Source organism: Rissa tridactyla, chromosome 9 (assembly GCF_028500815.1).
Source record: "Rissa tridactyla isolate bRisTri1 chromosome 9, bRisTri1.patW.cur.20221130, whole genome shotgun sequence".
NCBI classification, from domain to species: Eukaryota; Metazoa; Chordata; class Aves; order Charadriiformes; family Laridae; genus Rissa; species Rissa tridactyla.
The window spans coordinates 26,973,046-26,994,555 of NC_071474.1; the positions used below are offsets into that span (position 1 = coordinate 26,973,046).

The 21,510-nt window shown below is 63.8% G+C and overlaps 4 protein-coding genes across 12 annotated transcripts in view; 3 read left to right on the plus strand and 1 right to left on the minus strand.

Annotated features, from left to right (window-relative positions):
• The window catches only part of NLGN3 (neuroligin 3), a 51,052-nt gene extending 46,279 nt beyond the window's left edge, over window positions 1-4,773 (plus strand). For both annotated transcript variants that reach the window (XM_054215230.1, XM_054215231.1), the window contains 2 exons: window positions 1,851-2,640; window positions 3,070-4,773. In XM_054215230.1, coding sequence (XP_054071205.1) covers window positions 1,851-2,640; window positions 3,070-3,907 — 1,628 coding nt within the window. In that variant the 3' untranslated portion in view covers window positions 3,908-4,773. The remainder of the gene's footprint in view (window positions 1-1,850; window positions 2,641-3,069) is intronic.
• A 5,896-nt stretch (window positions 4,774-10,669) lies between these two features.
• Window positions 10,670-13,834, plus strand: GJB1 (gap junction protein beta 1). 2 transcript variants are annotated; one of them, XM_054215241.1, is made up of 2 exons: window positions 10,670-10,967; window positions 12,986-13,834. In XM_054215241.1, exon 2 carries the CDS (start codon window positions 12,998-13,000, stop codon window positions 13,832-13,834), a length of 837 nt encoding a protein of 278 aa, XP_054071216.1. In that variant the 5' UTR covers window positions 10,670-10,967; window positions 12,986-12,997. The 2 variants fall into 2 exon arrangements, with proteins under 2 accessions (XP_054071216.1, XP_054071217.1); XM_054215242.1 differs by lacking the exon at window positions 10,670-10,967 and adding an exon at window positions 12,052-12,296.
• An 867-nt stretch (window positions 13,835-14,701) lies between these two features.
• Window positions 14,702-15,983, plus strand: LOC128915190 (gap junction alpha-3 protein-like). Its single transcript, XM_054215240.1, has one exon. It carries the CDS (start codon window positions 14,704-14,706, stop codon window positions 15,676-15,678), a length of 975 nt encoding a protein of 324 aa, XP_054071215.1. The 5' UTR covers window positions 14,702-14,703; the 3' UTR covers window positions 15,679-15,983.
• Window positions 15,984-16,237: 254 nt separating this feature from the next.
• The window catches only part of ZMYM3 (zinc finger MYM-type containing 3), a 35,174-nt gene continuing 29,901 nt past the window's right edge, over window positions 16,238-21,510 (minus strand). For 6 of the 7 annotated variants that reach the window (XM_054215225.1, XM_054215224.1, XM_054215227.1 and 3 more), the window contains 7 exons: window positions 20,771-20,874; window positions 20,219-20,387; window positions 19,946-20,097; window positions 19,366-19,480; window positions 18,225-18,479; window positions 18,019-18,136; window positions 16,238-17,603 (listed from right to left, as the gene is read on the minus strand). In XM_054215225.1, the coding sequence (XP_054071200.1) occupies window positions 17,405-17,603; window positions 18,019-18,136; window positions 18,225-18,479; window positions 19,366-19,480; window positions 19,946-20,097; window positions 20,219-20,387; window positions 20,771-20,874 (1,112 nt within the window). In that variant the 3' untranslated portion in view covers window positions 16,238-17,404. Of the gene's footprint in view, window positions 17,604-18,018; window positions 18,137-18,224; window positions 18,480-19,365; window positions 19,481-19,945; window positions 20,098-20,218; window positions 20,388-20,770; window positions 20,875-21,510 lie in introns of those variants that run through there. The other variant, XR_008468548.1, reaches the window with a different exon arrangement.

Below are 21,510 nucleotides of genomic sequence, written 5' to 3' on the forward strand. Positions count from 1 at the left end.
CTGTCTGGGAAGTGATGCTGCTGGTGGGGAGCTATAGCTGCTGCTGGGACAGCATCTCCTGGGAGCCAGGGAAGCCCCATCCTGGCTCTTTGGCGCATGGACGATGGCGCAGAGCAAGCAAACCCATAGCCAGGCTCCAGCCCATAGGCTGGGTACAGCTTTCTAGGGCACCAGGAGGTGACAAACAGAGCTTGTGACTTCTTTTTGTCCCAGCTCGTGGGACTGTACGTCAGGTACTTGGCAGAGTGAGGACTGTGCGTGCAGACAAGAGCTATGGACATGGTGGCCAGGAGCCAGGAGCCTCTAAACAGTTCTGCTGCAGGAAGGTTCACGCTCCCCTGTAGAGCGGCACAGCCTTGGCTGCACAGGGGGTCTCACGCAGGCATTCCACGTTTCAGGGGGCCAGGGGCGGCCCCATGGCCACTATGCTGCTGTGCCAGCACCATTCAGGGACCGCCTGAGACAGTCCCTCGCAGTGAGCAAGTGCCAGAGTCCGGGGAAGGCACAGGCAGCACTCGGGGTGCAGGTGAGGGCTGGCCGAAGAGCAAGGACCCCAGGGTGCACCCCGAGTCCGGCTGCCTTTCCCTGCCCCGGAGACTCCGCTTCCTCACGGCCCTTTGTATTCTGAGCACAAGTGCCATTGACATGGGGCTGGAGCCCAGCCACGCATTCCTCCGCCTGGGCCAGGGCCTTTGTGGCCCCGTTTTCCAGGGCGAAAGTCCACTCCCTCTGTGTTCCCGGTGGCAGAAAGGCCCTCTTTGTGCGTCTGGCAGCATGCTCCTGCAGGGCCGGATTGGCACCGAGCAGCCCCAGCTGGGCAGGAAGTGGCAGGGAGGGGGGTGAGGGGGACCCTGACAAAGCGGTGGGGTGGGACACACAGGGTTAAGTGTCCCTGAGCAGGCATTAACCCTCCCGCTGCTGCCAGCCTGCAGCCAGGCTGCTCCTTGAAGCTGGTGCCACCTTGGGCTGGGGGGCAGCCGTCGGGGGCTCAGGCAACATGTCCGGGGGGGGCTGGGACAGTGCAGGCTGCTTGGCCAGGCCAAGCTGTGATGGAGCCACGGCACCTCTCCTCCTCGCACTGGGACAGAGGGATGCCAGGCCATACCTTGCAACGGGTATGGAACAGGGAACTGCTGGAGAGGGGACAGCAAAGGGCTACCAAGGTGCTGAGGGGACTGGAACACCTCTCTCATGGAGAAAGGCTGAGGGATTTGGGTCTCTTCAGTCTGGGAAAAAGACGACTGCGACTGAGGGGGGATCTCATCAACGCTTATAAATACGGAAAGGGTGGGTGTCAGGGGGATGGGGCCAGGCTCTTTTCAGTGGTGCCCAGTGATAGGACAAGGGGTAACGGGCACAAACTTGACCATGGGAAGTTCCACCTAAACATGAGGAGGAACTTCTTTCCTGTGAGGGTGGCAGAGCCCTGGCACAGGCTGCCCAGAGAGGTGGTGGAGTCTCCGTCTCTGGAGACATTCCAAACCCGCCTGGAGGCGTTCCTGTGCCACCTGCTGTGGGTGACCCTGCTCTGGCAGGGGGTTGGACTGGGTGATCTCCAGAGGTCCCTTCCAACCCTACCAGTCTGGGATTCTGTGATTCTGTGGGATCCTCGGGAGCCCTTGGTTGCTGCCAGGAGCACCCACTACATGCCCAGCTGCCACCCTGCCACCCTCGTAGTGGCTCCGAGCTGAGCCCCCACTGTGAGTGGGCAGCACAGCCCCGGCGAGGCCAGGCACAGGCTGGAGTGCTGGGTCCTTGCAGGGGTCCAAGGGCATTGATGCCTTCTCCACGCTGCATCCTGCACAGCTCACCACGCTATGAGCTTTCTCCGCTCCTTGCCTGTCTTGCAGGACTCTTCCAGAGAGCCATCATCCAGAGCGGCTCCGCGCTCTCCAGCTGGGCAGTGAACTACCAGCCTGTGAAGTACACTAGCATGCTGGCTGACAAGGTGGGCTGCAATGTGCTGGACACAGTGGACATGGTGGACTGCCTGCGGCAGAAGAGTGCCAAGGAGCTGGTAGAGCAAGACATCCAGCCAGCTCGCTACCACGTGGCCTTTGGGCCAGTCATTGACGGGGACGTGATTCCAGATGACCCAGAGATCCTGATGGAGCAGGGTGAATTCCTCAACTATGATATCATGCTGGGGGTCAACCAGGGCGAGGGGCTGAAGTTTGTGGAGGGCGTAGTAGACCCCGAGGACGGCGTCTCAGGCAGTGACTTTGACTACTCGGTCTCCAACTTTGTAGACAACCTGTACGGCTACCCCGAGGGCAAGGACACCTTGCGGGAGACCATCAAGTTCATGTACACAGACTGGGCTGACAGGGACAACCCTGAGACACGTCGCAAGACTCTGGTGGCCCTCTTCACTGACCACCAGTGGGTAGAGCCGTCGGTGGTGACGGCTGACCTGCATGCCCGCTATGGCTCCCCAACCTACTTCTACGCCTTCTACCACCACTGCCAGAGTCTGATGAAGCCTGCGTGGTCCGACGCAGCCCATGGGGATGAGGTGCCTTATGTGTTCGGGATCCCCATGATTGGCCCTACAGACCTCTTTCCCTGCAACTTCTCCAAGAACGACGTCATGCTCAGCGCCGTGGTGATGACCTACTGGACCAACTTTGCCAAGACAGGGTGAGTGGGGACGGGTGCTGTGCCTGGAGGATCTGCACTCCTTGCAGCTGCACCCCTTGGAACCATGCTGGGGGGGGGGCGGGGGTCATGCCTGGTGTGGGAGACACTCAGCCCCCTGTCCCCAGAGGTCCACGTACTGCACCTTCACTCGGGTCAGGGCATCAACACATAGTAAGAAGCCAAAAGCGTGGCCAGCCTGCAGGACAGGATCCAGCCAAGCGCAGGAGTGGGGAGGTTGCTTGGCCGTGGTTATCGTGGGTGAGACTTGACCCAGGGTTGGGGTGCTGCCCATCCATGCAGAGCCTTTCGCCACCCCACCCTGTGCCACCACTGGCAAAGGTCCTCCAGCCTCCACCTCTGTGCTCGGCTCTCCCTCCTTGCCTCTCCGGCTTTTCCTAGCGCTAGCTCTGTTTTCCCTGTGTTTCGCAGGGACCCCAACAAGCCTGTCCCCCAGGACACCAAGTTCATCCACACCAAGGCCAACCGGTTTGAGGAGGTGGCCTGGTCCAAGTACAACCCCCGTGACCAGCTGTACCTGCACATCGGGCTGAAGCCACGGGTACGCGACCACTACCGGGCCACCAAGGTGGCTTTCTGGAAGCACCTGGTCCCCCACCTGTACAACCTGCACGATATGTTCCACTACACCTCCACCACCACCAAAGTGCCACCACCCGACACCACGCAGAACTCCCACATCACCCGCCGGCCTAACGGCAAGATCTGGACCACCAAGCGCCCCGCCATCTCGCCCGCCTACAACAGTGAGAATGGGAAGGAGAAGTGGAGCCCAGAGCAGGAGGCGGGCACGCTGCTCGAGAGCCCCCGCGACTACTCCACCGAGCTGAGCGTCACCATCGCCGTGGGCGCCTCCCTCCTCTTCCTCAATGTGCTGGCCTTCGCCGCCCTCTACTACCGCAAGGACAAGCGCCGGCAGGACACACACCGGCAGCCCAGCCCCCAGCGAGGTGCCACCAACGACATCGCCCACGCGCCCGACGAGGAGGTGCCATCCTTGCAGGTGAGCCAGGGGCACCATGAGTGTGAGGCTGTGCCGCCCCACGACACCCTGCGCCTGGCCGCTCTGCCCGACTACACCCTCACCTTGCGCCGCTCTCCAGACGACATCCCGCTCATGACCCCCAACACCATCACCATGATCCCCAACTCGCTGGTGGGGCTGCAGACCCTACACCCCTACAACACCTTCACTGCTGGCTTCAACAGCACGGGGCTCCCGCATTCACACTCCACCACCAGGGTATAGCTGCCCGCCGCCGGCGCACACGCACGCACGCACGCACACGCACGCAGCAGACACTGGCAGAGGGACCAGCGGGGATGATGGAGCCCCCGGACGGAGGAGCAGCGCCCACGGACAGTGAGGCACCGAGCCCGGAGACCTGCAGAGTCCCGGTGCAGCTGGATGTCCCGCTCTTCACCTGGCGCATTCTTTCATTCCTATCTAACTTTTGAGAAATGCTTTGACTCTTCTGGCTCCCCGTTGGAGGGTAGCCCTGGGGTGCCAGTGGGGTGCAGGGGGCGGACATGGCGCAGCCCCTGCGCCCACGCACCGGTGCGGGCAGGGAGAGGGGAGCCCCGCTGGCAGCAGCCATGGGGCTCCCTGCACCGGGGCTGTGCCTCCCAGCGGGGCGATCACATCCCCGGTGCTCCATCCACTGAGCACCCCAGGACTGATGAGGAGCAGGGCCGGGCATTCCTCTCAGCCGGTGCCCGGGCATCCCCAGGCGACTTGGTATCCCGAGTGCCCTGGAAAAGGCTCCTTCACTGTGTCGAGAAGTGGCCCCGGGCCATGGTGCTATAGGCAGAGGGAGCGGGCAGGGTCTGGGGACCCGGCCTCCTGCTGGGTGCGGGCACTTGGGCCAGTGCCGGGGCTTGGGGACCCCGGAGACCCTGGGAGCGGGGCCCCAGGCTGGACACTTGGCACCTCTGCCCCTCTTTGCGCTGCAGAGAATCTCTTTTGTGTCAGTCGTTTCTCTTTGCAGAGACGTTTTTTAAGCAGATCTTTAGTTCTTTACACACTAACGGAGTCGCCGCGTTTTGTCCTTTGTAAAGATTTTAAAACCAAGTGTTCTTGATATAAAATAAAAAGCCAGTTAGAAGCCAGCGTGTGCGCGCAGTGCCGGCCCCCCGCGGCCCCCACCTGCCGCGGGCAGGCGCCAGGCAGGGCACTGCCTCTGCGCCGCGGGGCTGCGCTCTTTTGTATTTTTGATATTCTCCCTCCTCTGTCGCCCGTGCCCCACATATCTCAGCCAAATAGCCTACCCGACGGCCCACCCATGAGCACCCCCCTCGCCCCGGCCCCTGCGCCCAGTGCCACCCACTGCCCCACGCGGGCATCGCTTGCTGTGAGCACTGTCTGCCCACCACCATCAACCCAGGGCAGCACCCCAGCACCGTGTCCCAGTGCTCTCCACCCTGACCTGCTCCCCCAGGAGCATCCCATGTCCACTTCTCACAGCTTCCCACAGCCGCCCCAGGACCACACGGTGCCCTCCCTGCCTGCGCCGCTGCCCGAATGCAGAGCCAGCGATTTGCAGCCTGCGGCAGGGGTGGGCAGCGCTGCGGGGCTGGCAGGAGCAGGGTGAGCCACGCACCCACAGCGACTCCGGCTCCCACCTTGCTCCCACTGGGGCATTTCCCCTGTCGCAGGGTGACCCCCGGCCCCCGGCTCCAGCACCCGGGACACGCGGCTGGGAGAGACGCTTGGGCAGAGGCTGCTCGAGCGGGGCCGCTGGGGGTGACGCAGCCTGCGCGGGGCTGGGAGCACCTGTCCCAGGGCTGGGCACCCACTGAGCTGGTGACAGCCACTGAGCTGCACGCGGCTGTGGGTAGCGGGGCTCAAGGCGAGGGGCTTCGGTGCAGCCGGGCGTGGAGAAGGAGCTGCCTGGGACCCCACGCAGGGCACCCCGGTCTCAGCCCCCCCCCCCCCCCCGCTCCAGGCACCGGCACCTGGGGCTTCAGGAGGCAGGAGGAAGGGACGGGTCCTTGCAGGGACACCATTATCTTGTCCCTGTGCAAGACGGTCCGGCTGGCAGACGCTGCCCGTGCTGGCGGCCGTGACGCACCGGTGCCGACTGGCCCTACTGCCTGGGGCCAGCGCACCCCCGGCCCTGCACCCTGCCCCAGCCCCCGCCTCTGGGCAGGGCTGAGGGTGAGGATGCTCGTTGCAGAATGTATTTATACCCTGTCACCCACGCAGAGTAACAAATTCCAAATAAAACAGAAGTGATATTTTTAATAGCGGTGTGTCTCGCCTCTTCTTGGGAGTGTGTAGGGGCCAGGGGCTCGCAGGCTGGGAGGGGCGCCCTTGTGCTGGCTCAGAGCCCCCCCCAGCTATGGCCATGCCTGCTGGCAGAGGGTCCCGACGGTCCCCATGTCCCTGGCACCCACCCTGGGGAGGCAGTGGGAGGACCCCGGTACGACCCAACCGAGTCGGGGTGCTGGACCCCTAGCGCAGCATGCGTGGAAGCCAGCACCTTGTGACCCAGGACTGCCAAGACTGGGTGCCACAGTGGGGTGGTCCCCACATGCCCACAGCCCTGCTGGGCCCCCTGCCCCAGCACTGGGACCCCGTATGGGACCTCAGCTGCCCCACAGCCCCCTCCCACCGAGCTCCCCCCGCACCTCCTCCGCCTTTCCCAGCCCAGCTCCCCTCCCCCTGCTTGCCAACCAGAAAAGCTGCTGGTTTCATTTCTTTTTAATGTAATTTCAACTGGAGTTGCCATGGAAACCAGGCATGGGGCCTGAATCGCCTCCAGGCAGCGTGCAGGCAGCGGAGCCAGGGCCGAGGCCCCGAGCCGGGGTGGGGGGGGCAGGCAGGGGTCTGCGCAGGGGGCTGCATGGGAGGCTCTGCCCAGGGCCCCTTGCCACTGCAGTGCCACTGGCACACGTCGCCCTGCTCAGCACAGTGCTCCAGCCCCCGCACCAGACCCCCACGGCCCCGGTGCTGCCCAATATGGGGGTCCTGCAGCCCCTGCCAACCCGTGCCCTGCGTCCTGGAGCTGCAGCACATGGCAGGCAGCATGGGTACGGGCTAGGGCACCAGGCGGGGGTGGCAGCAGGCTCCTCGCCATGGGGCAGGTGGAGAGGGTGGGGAAAGCACCGGAGGCAGGCAGTCTGCTGTGCTGTGCTGTGCCATGCCGCCATGGACAGGGATGCTGGGACGAGCTGAGCCATGATGGGACTCTGATGGGACTCCCGAGTGGTGCACAGGACTGCCTTCCCTTGGGCTTTTCCATGCCGATGGGCAGCACTGCTCACTGCGGGCTCATATCTCCGGGCAAGGGGACGACTCCCCACGCTGAGCCCTGACCCACCGCCCCATCCAGCGCTGCCTCAACCACCGGCCCCTCTGGTCCGACCCACACGGCAGCCCCAGGACCGCGGTCCCAAGACCCTCCCTCGCAGCCACCGGGTGCCTCTGTTTAGTGACCAGCTGCGAGAGGAACCAAGATGAAAAACCCGCATCAGGCCGGGTTTCCATGGAAATGCCGGTGCTTCGCAGCACAGCTCCAAGAGCAGCCGCCTCACCACGGTACAAGCAGTGGGGCCAGTGCTGCCTGGCAGACAGTGGCCCATCCCGGCGAAGCCGGCAGCACCGCCACCTGCCCATCTTGCAGTGCCTAGTGCCCTCTTGAAGGGGAGATGCCTTTCTGCCCAAGAACAGGGGCTTGCCCTGCCCTTCTGTCCCTCCTCCTTATCCTTGCACAGCCCCAGCTGCTTGCTGTCCCCATGTGCCAGCACGGCCACTCCAGCTAGGACCCCAGGGGCAAGCTGGTGACAGACAACACATTACCATTATGCCACTGCCTTTGCAAAACTCCTGAGCCTGCCTTCTGTCCAGGTTGTCCTTGACCATCAGCAGCATTTCTTTAGAGACCTGGCAAAGTCCAGGGGATACCATGTCCCAGCGGGTACATGCAATTAACATCCGTGTGACAATTGTGGGACATCCTCAGCTTCAGGGGACGTGTTTAGGGCTGCTGGCAAAGACAAGCATAAGGGAACTGAACCGCAAAGGTGTCCCTGTCATTGGGGGGGTGGGGGATGAGTGACCTGTGCCTGGCCCCTGCCTGCTCCAGGAGCCACAGCCAGCAGGGCAGGGACGCTGCTCTGCACAGCAGCATCACCGAGACAGTGTCCTGGTCCTGGTCCCTGCTCTCCCGATGCACAGGACAGCAGACCCACAGGCGGGCAGGACAAGCCTTTATGCCGTGCTGCAACCCCCTCTGCCCCACACTGCGGCGGCACAAAGGATTTCTGTGCTCACCCACTGCCAATGCCCTTCCTGGCAGAGTTGACTCGAACCAGAGGGTTTTGTCTCTCTGAGGGCTGCAGCCTGGATCCAGGGATGCCTGCGCTGCCATCAGCTCCAGCCCGGGAGCCCGGCGGTCCCTACACCACAGCAGCCATCCAGGCTGGTGGCAAGCCTGAGCCACGCATGGGGCCAGCCCTGCATGGGGCAGGATGGCAGGGGAAAGGGGGCTCCAAGAGCCTGCTCTGCAGCACCCTTTTCCTCCTGGCAGCGGAGGTGTTTCAGTGATGGTTGGCGGTCGATTTCCTCCATCATACCGACGCAGGCTGCTGGGCTGGGAGACCTCTGACCCCAGCAGCTGCGTCACCCCCGTCCCACCATCCGGATGTTGGCTCAGCCCTGCCCAGTCTCATCAGTTCGCCTGCGTTCGACGTGCCCACGACCTCGAGCTCTCCGCTGCGACTTCAGACACCAAATTAACCTCACCATTAACGTCATTAACAAAGAGCGCGTTCCTGGTCCATGTGGTCACGGACGGGGCAGTTTTCTGAGCATTGGAGGCAGCGAGGCGGGCTACGGCTGCTTGGTACGGCCTGTCCTTGACCGCTGAGCTTTGCACAACATTTTTGACCACCGCAAACAGGGAGCCGCGCCCGGAGGCCGGGTGCGGAGGTCGGCAGCAGCCCCGGGCAGGCCGGGGAGTGGGGGGGCGGTGGGCTCCCGCCCATCCCCGGGGCTCCCGCTCCTGCCATCGCCTCCCGGTGAGGACACGGGGCCGGACAGCAACGCCCCAGCTCCCTCCTCCCTCTTTCCTTTTTATTTTTGTTATGTTTTCAGGTGGATTCCCCCGGGCTGAGCCCACCCACACACCCCCCACCCGGCGCTGCCGCGGGCGGGTGCGGCCCTGCCGCCCCCCGCCCCGGCCCCGCAGCGCCACCTGCTGCCGCGGCCACGCGCAGCCGGCACGCGGGCGGCGACCACCCACCCCGGCACTGCCCCCCGGCACTGCCCCCCCGCACTGCCCCCCGCACCCCCCCCCGCCTGCCGAACAGAGCCCCCCAGGGACCCCCAGCCCGCCTCCCGGACCCCCTAGTGCCCCCCCCGCCCCTTGCTCCTGCAGCCCCCCCCAGTGCCCCCCCGGCCTGGCTCCTAGAGCCCCCCGGTGCCCCCAAGCCTGCCTTCCGGAATCCCTCACTGCCCCCCTACCCGCCTCCCGGAGCCCCCCACTGCCCCCCTCCGGCCTGACTCCTGCAGCCCCCCAAGTGCCCCCGAGCCTGCCCCCTCCTGCCTCCTCACTGCCCTCGCCTGCCGCCCGCAGCCCCCCAGTGACCCCCAACCTGGCTCCTGCAGCCCCTCAGTGACCCCCAGACTGGCTCCCGGACCCCCTAGTGCCCCCCTCCGGCCTCACTCCTGCAGCCCCCCCCAGCGCCCCCGAGCCTGCCTTCTGGAGTCCCTCGCTGCGCCCCCGCCTGCTGCCCGCAGCCCCCCCGTGCCCCCCCGCCTGCCGCCCAGAGCCCCCCAGTGCCCCCCACCACCCCGGGTCTGGCTCCTGCAGCTGCCCAGTGCCCCTGAGCCTGCCTCCCAGAGCCCCTCAGTGTCCCCCAGTCTGCCTCCCGGAGCCCCCCCAGCCTGCCTCCTGCAGCCACCTCAATGCCCCCTCCCCCAACTTAGCCCACTCTACAAATCCCCCAGTGCCCCCCAGCCTGCCTCCCGGAGTCCCACTGGCCCCTGCCTGCCACCCGGAGCCCTCCAGCGCCCCCCAGCCTGGCTCCTGCAGCCCCCCACAATGCCCCCTGCCTGCCTCCCGGAGGCCCCCACTGCAGCCCCCCAGCCTGGCTCCTGCAGCCCCCCAGTGCCCCCCAGCCTGTCTCCCAGAGCCCCCCAGCCCACCTCCTGCAGCCCCCTCAATGCACCCTCCCCCAGCAGAGCCCAGTCCACAAATCCCCCAGTGCCCCCCAGTCTGCCCCCCACGCCGGAACCCCCAGTGCCCCGCCCCCAGCCTGGCCCCACACCGCCCCCCCCCCAGTTCTGCGCCCTCCCTCTCCCCCAGGTGTCCCGTCCCCCCCCCGCCTGCCCCCCCTGCACTCCGCTCCGGGCAGGGCCCCCCCCGCGGTCCCGTCCCCATCACCGTCCCCGGTGCGTGGCCAGGGTGGTGCCGCGGCCTCTCCCGCTCCCCGCCGGGCGCTGCTGACTCAGCCGGCGTCTTATCATGGGCCAAGATTGCGGCCCCCGCCAGCCGGCCCGCCCCGCACCCCCGGCCCACTGCCCCCGCCACGCCGCGGGGGGACCCCCGCCCTCCGCCGTCGCCCCACGATGCCACCCCGCCAGCCTCCCGGCACATCCCACATCCGCGGGACAGCGGCACCATTGCCGTCCCCACTCGGGGGATGGCGTGCGGGGTCCTGCAGCCCACCGCGGGGCCCCCAAATGCAGGCCAGGGTCACCACGTCCCAGCACACTGCGGGGCCGCGCAGAGCGCTTGGGCGGCGGGACCTTGGAGCGGGCCGTTAGGCGGGTTAATCGTTGACCGGCTGTTTGCCTTTCGCGGCTGTACTTGGACACATTAAATCTGGGTGTCGGTGGCTCCCCAAGGACCAGCTGGCAGCAGCAGATCGAGGTGCTGGGGGGTGCACGGAGCCACCCCCCCCGCCCCGGGGTGGTGATCGGGGCCCGCCATGGTGCATGTGCCCGGCTTGCAGGGGAGGTGGCAGGGAGGATGCTTGCAGCAGGGGAGCGTGGCCAGAGGGATCACAGAGCTCCCGTGGGAACCATCCTGGGGGGCTGGCCCTGCCTGGGTGCTGCAGTGGCCCTGGGGCTGTCCCCAGAGGATGCTGGGCCACAGCAGTGGGTGCCAGTGGGTGCCCGGGCAGTGTGAGTGTGAACTGGACACACCTGCGGTGTTGACTTGGCAGGGAACAAGTCCTGGAAGGAGGGAGGCTGTCTGGGAGGGGGTGGGTGACGTGCGGCAGGGTAGTATAAAGTCCAGGGTGCTGCGCTCCAGCCTGAGGTCACTGCACTCCCCAAGAGCTTTGCCTGTCCAGGTGCTGAGGTAGGTGCATGGTAGACATGGCACCGCTGCGGGGGGTGGCCACGCATGGCCCAGCTGGGGGGCATTGGGAGGGTCCGGTGGTGGGGGCTGCAGAAGGGCTGGGCCATGGGCCCGGGAGGGCAGAGTTAGGGGTGCTGGCCCCCATGGGGGGAGCAGGGCTAGGTGAAGAGCGTGGCCTGGGCACCGGCTGCCCTCCCTGCAGCTTCACTGGAGGGTCTTCGCCCCACCACCATTTGCGCAGCTCCAGGTGGTCACCCCCTGGGCTAAAGAGTGGAGGTGGCACGTGGAATGGCATTGCTGCCCTGCCACCTCCTCCACCCTTGCCACCACAGCAGCCCTACGGGCCCCCAGCTGGTAGGTTTTACTGGGATGTGCTGCTCAAAACCCAAGGGACGTGGCACCATTCCCGCGGGGATGGGGCACAGAATGATGGTGTGGCCGGGACACCAGCCCTGAGGGACATGGGCACGGGGGGGGTGCCTGCAAGCACAGGGGCTGTTGTCCCCACCAGCGTGTCTGAGCACTGGGGCAGTGTCGGTGGCCCCCCCCATCCTGGGAAAGGGGCACAGCTCCCGCAGCACACGGCTCAGCACTGAGCGCAGCCCCCATTAGCGCACAGCCGGCGTCACCGCAGCAGACTCTTTCCCATGTCCCCAGGGGGACAAGGACTCACGCAGGACAGCTTTGGCACCCTCGCGGCCATGGCTGCTGGCACCAACCCCCTGGCAGCAGAGCTTCGAGGGCATGGCGGCACCCACAGGGGCTGCACCCAGCACACCCACCCCCATGGGTCCCCACAGGCTGCTCGGTGCCACGCTGGGGACCAGCCAGCCCCCAGCTCCGGTCACAGAGCCCCGTGCTGACAGTGCAGGATGGGCACGTGGTTAGGATCTGCCATCCATGCTGGGGAAGCGACCCACAGGGCACCCTGGTGACCATCCAGCCCAGCGACCGACGGGGGGTCCCGCCGGGCGGAGTGCTGAGCACCCTGTGCCCGGCAGACGGGGGGGGGGGGGGCACGGCTGCGGTCGGCACGGGGTGAGGTGGGAGCGGGTGCGGGGCTGGGCAGCGGGAACGCAGCACACAGGCACTTTGTTTGGCTGGGGTGGGCGGAAGTCAGGGCGTTGGATCTGAATGCTAAAGTGTGTTGTTCAGGGGCTGATAAAGGCCCCATTGTATGTAAATAGTTTATAAAGCAGCATATGACTTCCAGTGCAGGGCAGTGGCGGATAGAGACGAGGGCAGGCGGAGCAGAGCTCTCCTGCGGGAATCATGAGACCTTAGAGGGGCCATTGGGGGCAGCTCGCAAGGACCCTTCCTCACCGGCAGGTACGCGCCGCTGGGACCCTCCCCACCGGGGGCAGCCAGAGGGCAGGTCCCAGCCCCCCAGCCTCGTGCTCGGGGTGCGAAGCAGCTCCCAGGGGCCGCTCAGTGCCAGCGGGGGGCCCTGGCGGGGTGGGGGTCTGTGCTTGGGGCATGGGGTCTCCCCCTGCTCCCCAGGCAGGGACAGCTCGAGCTGGGTGGCAACGCATGGCTGCACGGGGTGTCCCCCCAGCTGGGGGCTCCCCAGCCCCGCTCCTGCGGGGAATGGGGGGATGAGGGCAGAGAGGTGCTGGTGCGGAGGAGCCCATGGAGCTCCTTGGGTCTGTCCCTAGCCAGAGACATTAGTGCAGGGTGCAGATCGGGGGTCGCTGCAGAGGTGTGGGAGCTTCACCCCCATGCTCTGTGGCCGCTGTGGGTCAGGATCCCTGTGCCAGTGTGGGGTGGCAGGGCACGAGCAGCTGGCACTGAAGGGCCAACCAGTCTCCTGCCAAAATGCTGCCCTGAGCTGTGTCAGCTGCGGGAGCCATGCTGCCATCCTGCTGTCCGTCCATCCTGCTCTCCACCTACCAGGGCTGCAGCAGCCAGTTGCTGCCAGGTGCCTCCTGGGGCTGCTGCCACCAGGGCTGCAAAGTGGTGGCTCTCAGCCAGGGGCCCTTCCAGCTTCTAACGCCGTCTCTCACCGCTCGCTCCCGCAGACGTGAGGAACGATGAACTGGGCTGGCCTCTACACGGTGCTGAGCGGGGTGAACCGCCACTCCACCGCCATTGGGCGCATCTGGCTCTCCGTCATCTTCATCTTCCGCATAATGGTGCTGGTGGTGGCAGCTGAGAGCGTCTGGGGGGACGAGAAATCTGCCTTCACCTGCAACACCCAGCAGCCCGGCTGCAACAGCGTCTGCTACGACCACTTTTTCCCCATCTCCCACATCCGCCTGTGGGCCCTGCAGCTCATCCTCGTCACCACCCCGGCCCTCCTTGTGGCCATGCACGTGGCCTACCAGCAGCACCAGGAGAAGAAGCTGCTGGTGCTGACAGGGCATGCAGACCCCAAGCACATGGAGGAGGTGAAGAAGCACAAGATGCGCATATCAGGTTCGCTGTGGTGGACGTACGTCTGCAGCGTGGTCTTCAGGCTGCTCTTCGAGGCCGTGTTCATGTACATCTTCTACATGCTCTACCCGGGCTACCAGATGGTGCGGCTGGTCAAGTGCGAGGCTTATCCCTGCCCCAACACCGTCGACTGCTTCATCTCCCGACCCACCGAGAAGACCATCTTCACTGTCTTCATGCTGGTCACCTCCAGCATTTGCATTGTCCTCAACATGGCGGAGCTGGTCTACCTGGTGGTGCGGGCCTGTGTCCGCCGAGGCCAGCACAACTCCAACCCCTCATCGGGGAAGGGCTCCTTCTACGGGCACAAGCTCTCCGAGTACAAGCAGAATGAGATCAACCAGCTACTGACGGAGCAGGACGGCTCCCTCAAGGACATGTTGCGCCGCAACCCCGGGCTGCAGGAGAAGGGTGACCGCTGCTCCGCCTGCTAGGGCCAGCGCCGTGGGGGCCCCAGCCCTTGCCCCCGCCCCATGGCCCTGTGCTGTCCCTGTCCCATGGATAGCATCCCCCAGGCGCCGGTCTGGCCCTCCCAGGCGGCCAGGAGGGCATCTCGGGCCATTAAATCTCCATTCTCAGGTGCTGCTTCTCTCCTTTCTGCTCTGGCCGGGACGTGCCGGGGGCTGGGGTGCCAGCGTGCGTGTCCCCACCCCTGCACCCTGGCTAGCCCAGGTGAGTGCCACCAGGGGTAGCGGGGGCTGCAGCACCTGGGCTGGGCTGGGGCTGTGGCCGCAGCGCCCTGGCAGCCGGCACACAGGAGCAGTGACCCCTGGGTGGCATTGAGCGATGTCCAAGGGCTCGCGCTCCCCCAGCATCAGACCCTGCAGCCCCGAATATATTTAGAAAAGAGCCCAGACCAAAAATAGAGGAAAAAAGTTTCCCCAGTGGCTGCTTCATCTGCCAGTCACAAGGAAAGCCAATGGGGCACGCAGCTGCCTCCTGCCCCGATAACCCTGTGCCCACTGTCGGGTGGATGGACGGACAGAGCCGGGCAGACCTGTCTGCACCCCACTGAGGAGCTGGGGACCAGCCGGGAAGGGGGCTTGCAGCGTCCTGCACCGCCCCGCCGGGGGGAGCCGACGGCGCGGGAGCACCAGGCTCTGCCCCACGCGCCTGCCAACGCTGAGGGATCTCCGTGCCAGATCACCACCGCAGCGTCCCCCACGGTGCTCCCACTGTGGCAGGGCTGCGTTCTGCCGGAGGTCTTTGCTGCCCTCCCCACGACAGGTTAGGCGGTCCCTTGGGACGCAGGGTGGGGACAGCCCAGGGACAGCCCTGGGTCGGCTCCCTGCATGTCCAGGGGATGCAGTGGCGGTCTGGCGGGTTCTGGGGTGGCCGTGTCTCGAGGGTGGCTGTCTTGCAGGGCACCACGGCCTGTGCCATGGGGGACTGGAGCCTGCTGGGGCGGCTGCTGGAGAGCGCCCAGGAGCACTCCACAGTGGTGGGGAAGGTCTGGCTCACCGTCCTCTTCGTCTTCCGCATCCTGGTGCTGGGGGCGGCTGCCGAGCGGGTCTGGGGCGATGAGCTGTCTGGCTTCTCCTGCGACACGCAGCAGCCCGGCTGCCAGAATGCCTGCTACGACAGCACCTTCCCCATCTCCCACCTCCGCTTCTGGGTCCTGCAGATCATCTTCGTCTCTACCCCCAGTCTTGTGTACCTGGGCCACATCCTGCACCTGGTGCATCTGGAGGAGAAGGCGCAGCAGCAAGCGGCGGCGCAGGCTGGCAGCGGGGCCAGGCGGCAGCGCCCTGGGCAGCCCCGGCTCCCTGCAGGGGACGGGCAGGGACGGGTCTGCATGCGGGGGGCCATCCTGAGGACGTACGTCTGCAACGTCGTCTTCAAGGCTCTCTTGGAAGTGAGCTTCATTGTGGGCCAGTATGCCTTGTATGGGTTCCAGCTGAAGCCCCTCTACACCTGCAGCCGCTGGCCCTGCCCCAACACTGTCAACTGCTACATCTCCCGGCCCACCGAGAAGACCATCTTCATCCTCTTTATGCTGGGGGTGGCCTGCGTGTCCCTGCTGCTCAACCTGGTGGAGATCTACCACCTGGGTCTCACCAAGTGCCGGCAGGGGCCAAGTCCCAAGTCCCGCATCCTGCCTGGTCCTGGTGGCCCTGCAGGTCCCTGCAGCGCGCACATCACCCTGCCCGGCAGTGGCGGCCCCACGGCTGCTGGCAGAGTGCCCCACGGCCTGGCACCCCTGGGGAAGGCGGGTGCATGGCTGGGAGCAGCCAGTGGGTCCCACGGGAAGGCACGAGCAGCAGACCTGGCAGTGTGAACAGGGCCTGCTGGGACGCTCAGGGACTGGTGATGGATGCACGGGCAGCCACACTTGTGGGTCTGTCTCCTGGGCCCTTCCAGGCTCGTGGCATGGATCACACGGCCAGTGCCAGGGATGGGCACAGCCCCAGGGACATGTCTCAGCCATTCCCTGCGCCCCTGGGAGCGGCGGGGCTGGGGTCTGTCAGCTCTGTGGGAGCAAATAAACACCCGCTGCACCTCACTCGACTCCTGCACTGCCGCATCTCTCCGACCGGTCTGTCCACACTGCGTGGCCAGGGCAGGGCCACCACTGGGTTGGGGTTGGGCTGCAGCCCTATGGGGCAAGGGAGAGGCAGGGAAGAGGGCAGGGAGGGGCAGGGCATGCCAGGCTGGCACCAGCGGGAACAGGGTCATGGGCCATCCCAGCATGCCAGAGCCGGCAGCACACCAGGGGCAAGACAGGGTGGGAAAGTGGGGGCAGCAGAAGCAGGCAGGGATGGACAGGAGCGAGGTGCCTGGCAGCCAGTGGGACACCGGCCTTGCTCTCCCGCTCGGGGGTGGGGGTGGGGGGAAGCAGGGCCTGCCAAAAGTTTTCTGCATCTTTATTTGAAATGAATGGTTCCCAGAGACACAGGGTTAGTCCTACCGCCCTGGCATCACTACAACAAGACTGGTGAGCGGCTCACTCTCCACATGGACACAGAGAACAGAGGGCCCCGGGCCAGGGCCCAGAACAATATATACAGGCTCAACAGGAGACCCATGTACAGCTCAAGAAAACTGACCAGAACACAAGGAGGGGCAGGAGGCAGTGGCGCAGTCGGAGCCAGGCTCAACCCAGGCAGGATACTGGCACCCCGTGGCTTTGGAAGGGACGGAGAGGCCAGGCAGAGCTCCTCACTGCTGCCAGCGGCTGCCCAAGCCCTCACCTGGTGCAGAGGGACCCACCACTGGCACCTGGCAGCTACACCAGAACGGGGGACAGCAGGGAGAGAGGGACAGCGCTGGCACAGACCTGTCTCAATCAGTTTTCCGCCGACTCAGAAAACATTGACAAAATTGAAGGAGGCAGCCTGGCTGCATATGAGGGAGGTGTCCCCACAGCCAGACCAGGTCTCTGCCCTCATGTTCCAGTGCCGGCTCCATCCACTCCCTGCCCAAACCTCTCCCACCCCTATGACCAAGCCCTCCTCCTGACCCAACAGCTCTCGGGCTGCCAGTGGTCCTTCCCCACTGGTTTGAAAACACGATCCTGCCGTAGGCAGCAGCAGAGCTACCCTTCCTGCCGTGCCACCCGCAGCCTCACAAGGGGATGCTAAAGGAAGGGGGAATTAAAAGCCTCAGGGCTGCTGGTCCCAGATGGCGCTCTGCCGTATTGTGCAGTTCCTGCCCTGGGGCAGGGGGAGAAGGGGGCACTGTCAGGGCTGGGGGGCATGGGGGGGACAGGGCTGGGCAAGGGAAGCTGCCCTGGGGGCTCCGCCACCCGTGTGCTGCGGGGACTGGCCCCGAGGAAGACGGCTCACCCAGCAGCTGGGACAGGAGGCAGGGCTGAGCGCGGGGGCCACGTACATAGGAGAGGCCTGTGACGAGCAGGATGGGATGTCCAAGTCCGGTAACGATGAAGGGACAGCACTGCTGCAGCACTGTCCCCTCCCGCACTGCACAGCCCCTGCCCTGCAGCGGGACGCAGGGTGACAAGGCGTCCAGGGCTGGAGCACAGCCAGCCCGGCAGCACCTCACTCTTAGTCCATGTCATCCTCCAGGCTGCTGAGCCGACTGTGCTCCTCGTAGATCTCCCTCACGGCCAGGATGCGGTTCAGCATGCTCTCCAGCATGCTCCGGTCCATGGGGATGACCGAGTACCAGAGCGGGGACTCAGCAATACATGACCGTTCAGGCTGCAGGTAGAAGACATCATTGCGGTTCCGCAGACTCTCAGGACTGTAAAGAGACAGGAAGGTGAGCCTTGGGATATCAGCTCCAAGCACTCAGAAAGTCTGGCCTGCCCTCATGGCTGTCAAGGGGTGCTCAAGGCTTGTCACAGTCTCTCGTCCTTCAGCAGGACGAGGACACAAACTGAGTCTGCAACTGCGGACGCTGAGGATGAAAGCCCCTAAGCAGCCAAGCACCAGGGACTCCTACTGCACACTGCTGCCTGTCTGGAGAGAGGCAAGTAGTGGAAGGGGCCAAAGAGAGGCATTCTCTCAACCATGGTCTATAAAAGCAGCGCACACCCTGGGCAAGGATTCACACTCAAGTACAAATGTTTGGGAGCAGCAGCCACCCCACAGAGTCCCACCAAAACTGACAGCTGGCCCCAAAATGGCACACACCCCTTCTCCAGAGAAAGTCTCACCATTTGGAGAGATAAAACTCATAGAACTTGACTGGGCATCGGAGCGGGTTCATCCTGTTCTCCCGCTGCTCCAGCATTGGTACCTCCTCCTCACGCTTCCGCTTTCCAGAGCCACCATCTGCAGAGGGGGAAGAGAGCAGGATCACAGCGGGGAACTGATGGGGGCAGCAGGGGGAAGGACGGGGAGACGCTCCACCAGACCCTACCTCGGCCTTTCTTCTGCTTGGCAGGAGCATAGTAGCGGATGCTCACCACCTTTGTCACGCCACGGGCCGTGGTGCACTTGCGGGACTGGCGCACCACATTGGTGAAGGAGAGCTGCATGTGCTCCTCTGCCGTCTGCAGCCCAAAGAATTTGGTGTTGAAGAACATGAGGGTGTTGAGGAGCACAAAGGGTGAGTAAACGCCCAGCTGCTTGCACTCCCAGAGGTGCTCCTCCTCGACACGCGAGAAAACTGTGTCTGCAACGTACAGAGGAAGAATCACGTCACATCCAACAGTAGCCTTGTAACAATCCCTTCACCCTGCCCAGGCAAGCTCACTGCAGAAGATCGATGCCTCACAACATCCCCTTTTCCACGAGGTAACTTCTCCAGAGCCATCAGCTCTGCCCAGCCACGAGCCACCCCAGAGTGCAGCCAAACCCCAGGCCAGAATGCAAATCAATCCTAACCTATAGATGGCCACAAAGTGAACTCCATGTCAGTGCTCTGCCACGCTTGCTGCGAGATGAAAGAGGACTGACAGCAGGACTGACACGGCAAGCTCCTGCCTAGACACACAGGTCTGGAGCCAAATGCTTCTTGCCTGGCACAGCCAATACGCAAAGGTGAGGCTGGATCTGGAAACTAACCACCGACAAGACAGAGCAGGGAAGGCAGCCCAGATCATGGCATCGGGAAAAGCCTCTGCAGAGCTCTACGTTAGTCTGCTCACAAGGCAGCAGCACAGCAACCCTGGCCAACACTCTGCACAGTGTGCAGGGCTCACCCATGTGCTGGGAACACAAAGGCATGGGCCAGCCTGCCTTCTGGCGTGGCATCCTCTTTGCCACAGGGTGCAGACATCACTGAAGCGTTTTAAAGATTCAACCTGTCCCAGGACACAAAGCAGCCGTGCTCTGCTCCCAGCTACTCTGACTCTGGGCGACAGAAGCTGCTGAGGTGTAAACCAGGCTGGCTCTGCTGTTGGTACGGGTCGCTATGACCCCAAGAAACAACAGAACCATGCTGCCTATGCCAAGGAAAGAGGGCTGAGGCTGGGGGAACACAATCAGACCGGAGGATCCAAGGCTAGAAGCACAAACTGGCTATGTGTGGTGACTGAAGTTACTCTGGAAACACATACTATTTGGTAAGATTGTGGGTTGCCAGCCGCTCAGGGACTTGTTCAGCTCCTGCACGAAGGTCAGGTAGTAAAGGTCTGTAAATATATTCACCATACGATTGTTCTCGAGCAGGTACTAGAAAGGACAGAACACACAGTCAAGAGAAACACGGCAACATCTGGAAGGAAACCCTCCCCAGAGAGCCCAGGGCACAAACGCAGAGCACCTCTCCTTGTACAGCCAGAGCTGCAGGGCAGACTCCTCAAACCAGTCACTTCTGAGAGCTGTGAGGAAAACCCCCGGGCATGACAAAGCAGGCTTAGTGCTCAAGAAGGGACCGAGTCTGGGGACATCTCCCAGCCCTTCTCAAGGACGTGCAAGAAGGCTGCGAGGCTGGGGAATGGCTGCCACCCTACCCGCTGGGCTTGTGGACAAAGACCGAAGCAGGTGGGCTGCTGTCCTGAGATGAGGCACTGAAGAAGAGTTCAGTGAGCCTCGCTTGGTCCCCAGAAGGCAGAATAAAGGGTACAAGTTCCCTTCACCAGATCCCATCCCTAGGTCTGACTGTGGAGGACTCGAGGGTAGCAAGCCCTCCCTCACCTGCTGGATGCCAAGGCAGAGGTAATAGATGCTGTCGGGTTCATAGCGCTCCCCATTGGGCCGTGTTATCTCCTTGACAAATTGGGCCAGGCCATAGTTGAGCTCCGCTGCCGTGCAGGCCAAGATGTCTTCCTTGATCCTCATGGGCTTGGCTGAGGAGACAAGCACAGCAGCCTCAGACAATAGCCTGCAAGGCCAGGAGCGCCTCAACACCCTGGGACCCAGCTTCTGGGAGTTTTCTGCCACTCCACCCCATCCAGACAGGGCACTTACGGCCAAAGCGTAGCTCCTCTCCTTTGCTGGTCTCCCCCCCTGCATACTTGGCTTGCACCCAGGACTTCCAGGCATTCACACCGTATGAGTAGTTCAGCACAGTGCAGCTGGGCTGGCTGCTCATTGAGTCCCGGGAACAGCTTTCAGAGAGCACCAGGCGCTTCTGCCCCTGCAGAGATGGGTACTGTGAGACTGGGCACCTACCCGGGACAGATGAAAGAGTCCTGGCCACCCCTCAAGATCTACTGACTGCTAGCTCCCTGCCAGTGTGTCTGCGCCCAGGCCGGCAGGCATCCTTCTGCCGACAGTCAAGCCAACAAGGCCCCTTAGTTATGAGGGCCACAGGCAGGAAAGAGACCTGTGGTGTTCAAAGCTCCTCCGAAATGACAGGCAAGTATTTTCATTCAAGGATTGGCCCACAGGCCAGGCATGCCCTGAAGGGAGAGGGCAAAACTTCCCCAACACATCAAAGGCTCTGGAACACTTCACCTCATATGTCCCAGACGGCAGCTCCCACTCCAAACCCAAAGAGTTTTAAGCAGGACAGCTCACCTTTCGGACAGCACGAGGCAGATCTTGCTCTGTGGACACATCATCTGGTCCCACCAGCCCACAGTCAAAGAGGAAGTCCACACTGGGGTTAATGTCTAGAGGGTCTGAAAGAAAACATAGGCAGAAGGGCTCAGCTGAGACTCCTCATTCTGTCCCCTGTGCTGGCCTGGTTCTTACGGCAAGATGAAGAGGGAACACACAGCCCAATGCTTCACACCCTCCACCATTGCCCGGCAAGAACTTTTAGCCACAGACCAACAAAGGAAATACAGCTCTGGCAAATGCTAAGCTTTCTCAGACTAACCAGAGACCCAAATTCTCCCTTCTGACAGTTTTTTTTGTTTGGGTGGTTTTTAAACCTGAGGAACATTCCTCACCCCCTTGTTGCCAGGCCAGCACTGGGCACAGCCTAGCACGGGCACACCAATTCTGTGTCCTTTGCTGCCAGCATCCTGCCTCAGCGCTGCTGTGCTCCTGCAAGTCCCTGCCTCTTCTTCCACCTTCTACCCACTAATGGACACTCAGCAATTCTGCCGCCTCCCAGGATGTTGTGCCCTGTCCAGGTCTCTGTCGGCTTGCTGGATCCTCTGGAATCATCATCCATAAGCACGCCAGTGCCACTGCCCTGCTCTTTGTGCTGTTAAAATCAGCTTCTCATTCCCCCTTCTCTGCAGACCTATGCTCGCAACAGGTCAGTCAGTCTAGACAAGCACACTCTCCTCCAAGAGCGGTGGTGTCCT